Below are 4,559 nucleotides of genomic sequence, written 5' to 3' on the forward strand. Positions count from 1 at the left end.
GCGATCGTAGTCCTCTACGATCCCTGTGGGATTCTCACGGCCGAACTTCAGCCGCCGGAATCTTACCTCGTCGGCTGCGGCGGCAGAGGAGGAGAAGGGAAGATGGTGATCAATTTTTTTTTCTTTTTTATTTGTGATCAGGTCGAGTGGGCTGGATGGGATTGGTTGAGTATAGGAACTTTTTGTTTTTTATTGGATTGAGCTTTATATTTAGACCTGACTAAATTTTTTTAAAAAAAATGGTATAAATGAAATATTTACACAAAAGTATTTCAAAAATATGTCTCTATAATCTAATTCTTATGTAGTGCTTATAACATAGATCATAATCAAAAAAAAATTATAACATTTGAAGTATATATTGTATATTAAAAAAAAATAAATTTTGAACATTATATCTTATAAATTAAACCATATTATTTTTCACACTATTAACTTGTATAATAGTTTGAAGTTTATACTGTAGGTTCTTTAAATAATATTTATTCATTACCCACATAAATTGATATGCAATTAATGCATTGCAGATATAGATATGTCAACATTATTTATCTTATAATTTAAAATAATATCAGATAATTTAAACACTATAAATAAAATCTATAAAATTATCATGAGTTATGTGGCACTTTGGTTCTAAGACTTTAATCTATTATAGTTTTTGATCCGAACTTTCTGAATTATTATAAGTCCGACAACTTAATTTAGTCAACCAATTAAATTTTAATGTGTCACTAATATGACAGTAATATAGTAGTGGTGAGATTGATGATACAGTTATAAATAAGATGCTATGTTATTATCATATCAATGATAAGTTAATTTTTAATTAAGTAAATTAAGTTGAGAAATTTAATCGAAATAATTTAAAAGATTTAAATAAAAATTATAATAAATTAAAGTCTGAGGACCGAGCGTAATTTATTCAAAATTATATTTGATTTTAAATTATTGGGGAGTAATATTATAGGATGTGATTGTATGCTGAAATATACTTTATATTATATACACCTGGTCTAGTCAACATGTTCTTCATTGGTTGAGAGGAGTAACCATTCCCAAGGTGTGATTATTCTACCTTTTCACCTCCCCCCTCCATTGGAGCAACTCTCCATTTCTATTCTCTCTGGCCTCTTTCTCTCACCAAAACCCATGCAGCTCTCCCCNAAAAAAAAAAAAAAAAAAAAAAAATATCTCTTCTCTCTCCTCAATATGTTAACGAGAAAGTCTACCTATAAAACTTACACTATATTATTAATAATCAGTCAATATTTTGTTAATAATTATGATGAGACAGATGCATTCAAAGAAAACAATATTCTTTTATTTGAGAAAAAAATAGCATGCTATTTGTTTCGTTTATTTATTTTAGAAATAAACTTAGCTAAAAATGTAAATCAATTAGAATTCGAATTTGAGACATAAAATATCAACCACCAAACTCTTTGTCACTTGTATTAGAAACAGTCGGTCAGAAAATATAATTTTATTAGTTAAAAATGATATTTATGAGTAATATAACTGAAGTATTCTAGACTTGTTCATATGTTAAGACATACGCACACACTCTCTTTTGCACCCCCATTTGGCTCTTTGCATATTATAGGATCCAATGGGCATGATGAGTCATTGATGCTTGTTAACTTATTATTGTATAAATGAGCTTCTGCTGCAGCACCCATGTGGGCTTTTTGCTGAAGCTGCTCAGAAGCTTTTGCTTGTGAAAAAAGACCCACAAAAAAAAAAGAAAAAAGAAAAAAGAAAAAAGAAAAATCTGAGAAGAAGAAGCAGCTCTCATGGGTTCTTCTTTTTGGTCACTGGGGAGAGATTGAAACCTTATTAGATTTGTTCTCAAAAACCTCCAGGTTAGTGTTGCTTCAAAAGATCTCTTTCCTCTGTTTTTTGTTTTTTGTTTTTTTGTTTTTTTCTAAGTAACAAAAAACAAAAAAAAAACAAAAAACAAAAGAAACAGAAGAGAAAAGAGTGCATGAATCAACTCATACATATAGAGAAATTGGTTTGTTTCAATTTGGTATTATGGGTATGAACATGATGTTATGTTTTCATTAGATCTGCATTTACCACCTCTCTTATACTCTTTTTTTTTTTTTCTTTTTGTTTTTATATATGTAGTGTGGATGGCATGTTCATTTGGATAATCTACTAGTTGATGCAAAACTTGAGAGGATTAGAGAGATTTTTAGCAGTTGTTGTAGATCAACAACTGAGTAATTTGATTAGGGGAGTTTTTGGGCTTTTCAAGTGCTCTTTGTTGATGTTATTATTGTGCATTGAGATTGGAATCTTTGAGCTACAATAGTGCAAAACTTAGAGGATTAGAGAGATTTTTAGCAGTTGTTGTGAGATCAAGAACTTGAGTAATTTGATTAGGGGGAGTTGTTGGGTTTTTTGAAGTGATTTTTGTTGTTGATATTAACTATTACCATGAGCTACAACAATGGATCAACCCATGACAAATCCATGACCAATTCTTATACTATTGAATTCGCGAATGGCGATTCGGGGAAGAGCACTTCGCGCCACCAGAGCCGCCGCAAGATCTTAGGCTCCTCCCGCGCGAAGCCGCCTCCTTCGAAATGGGACGACGCCCAGAAATGGCTCACCGGATTTTCGGGCGGCGGCGGCGGTGGCGGTGGCGATGCGCAGCACAAATGCAAGCCGCGGAATTCGAACGCTGATGACCGGCGGCTGCTCCCCTCGCACTCGCAGAGGGCGAGGGATTCTTGCAGCAGCATCGAGGGCGCGTTGGATTACGACTGCGCGGTCGCAGTCGCGGTCGGTTATTCGCAAGAAGAAGGGGAGACTAAGAAGATAGACTGCAATGAGCTGTTCTTGAAGGCGCAGAATCGGAATCCGAATCCGGTGGAGGAATCGGTGGTCGGAGTTAGATCCGTCTTTTTGAGGGATATGGGCACGGAGATGACTCCCATCGCGAGTAAGGAGCCGTCGAGAACGGGCACGCCGATGAGGGCTTCTACTCCAATCTCTTCGAGGTCGTCGACGCCGGGGCGGGTTCGCCAGGGTGGAGCTCCGGTGAGTGAGAGGAGCAGTGAAGTAGCGGCGGCGGCGAATTACGGGAGGGCGAATGGGAATAGTTGGGTTGGTCGAGGGGGAGGGGAGGCGGATTGCGTCGAGAAATTGGAGAATTCGGTGTCGTTGGCGATGGAGGCGAGCTCGAACTCTTTGGAGTCCCGGGCGATGGCGTGGGACGAGGCCGAAAGGGCTAAGTACATGGCAAGGTGCTTACATTCGATCCTTCGATCTCGAATTGTGTTTGATTCTTTTAGAATTGCAAATTGGATCAATTATGTGATGTTATGGCCACATTCGGTACCATTTGGATTGATTTTGTGTTAAAAACTCCCCAAAAGAAAAGAAACATCTTCAAAATTCGAATCTCGAGTTCTTACAATGAAAGTTTTGAGTCCTTTGATGTAGAGAAGTTAACTGATAAACAATTTATAGCAGCGAACTCAGCCCGAATTTTGAATCTGAATCTGCGATGTTTTCAGATACAAGCGCGAAGAGGTGAAGATACAAGCTTGGGAGAATCACGAGAAGCGAAAAGCGGAGATGGAAATGAAGAAAATCGAGGTACTAGATTATGTTCTTGTTGTTTTGGTTACAGTTCAAATAAACCAATGCTATGTTTAAGCTATCTTATCAGATGCCGGAAAAGTTACATGGATGTGTATTTGTTACTCCTACCAGGTGAAGGCCGAGAGAATGAAGTCGCGGGCTCAAGAGAAGCTGGCGAACAAAATGGCGTCGACGCGGAGGATTGCAGAGGAGAAGCGCACGACCGCGGAAGCGAAGCTGAACGAGCGCGCGGCGAGGACGTCGGAGAGGGCGGATTACATTCGGAGGACCGGGCACTTGCCCTCATCCTTTTTCTCCTTCAAGTTGCCCTCTTTATGTGGTTGAGAACTTGCTTGTGAACTCATCATACTTTGTCAAGTGAGCCAATAATAACTGTTTTAGTCATATGTATTCTGCTTGTTACTTCAGAGATATTGCATTGCATTATACTCTCTTTTAGATCTTATATATTCCTATGTCTCAGCTATTTATTAGGTTTGCGGATGATAGTGATTTGAACATTGTCGAACATGAATCTGCGAAGCATCATCGTTCTCTGACAGCTTAAGTTTTTTTAGAAAAAAAAAAATCGAGCTAATTGGGTTTTCAGAAGCTGGTTAGCGAAAAATTCAGATGATGGCCAGGGGCTTCAGTTATGCCTTCACCTTCTTTGCAGTCACTATTTGTGATCACTTATGTTGAGATCTGATAATGCAGAAATCATAGACGGTTCATAAAGTTTTGCTGCAGTTTGATTAAGGGACCATTTGGTTGCATGTAACTACAACTGTACGGCAGTTGTTACTGCATACAAATATAAATTCGGTGTTTGGTTTGATGTGTTTAACTTCAACTGCTGCAGTAGAAATTGCAGGAGAAGGTCCAACTGCAACAGTTAGAATTACTCCCTACTGCAGCAGTTGGAGAGAGTAACTTTAAACAAAAAATAAACTTATCTC

The 4,559-nt window shown here is 37.8% G+C and overlaps 1 protein-coding gene across 2 annotated transcripts; it reads left to right on the forward strand.

Moving 5' to 3' along the window:
- On the forward strand, nt 1,631-4,047 carry LOC109725470. 2 transcript variants are annotated; one of them, XM_020254666.1, is made up of 4 exons: nt 1,631-1,865; nt 2,134-3,260; nt 3,534-3,615; nt 3,733-4,047. In XM_020254666.1, the coding sequence occupies exons 2-4, from the start codon at nt 2,446-2,448 to the stop codon at nt 3,943-3,945; spliced, it is 1,110 nt and encodes a 369-aa protein (XP_020110255.1). In that variant the 5' UTR covers nt 1,631-1,865; nt 2,134-2,445; the 3' UTR covers nt 3,946-4,047. The 2 variants fall into 2 exon arrangements, with proteins under 2 accessions (XP_020110255.1, XP_020110257.1); XM_020254668.1 differs by having other exon boundaries at nt 2,435-3,260.

The sequence above is a fragment of the Ananas comosus genome, linkage group 20 (assembly GCF_001540865.1).
Source record: "Ananas comosus cultivar F153 linkage group 20, ASM154086v1, whole genome shotgun sequence".
Taxonomy (NCBI): Eukaryota; Viridiplantae; Streptophyta; class Magnoliopsida; order Poales; family Bromeliaceae; genus Ananas; species Ananas comosus.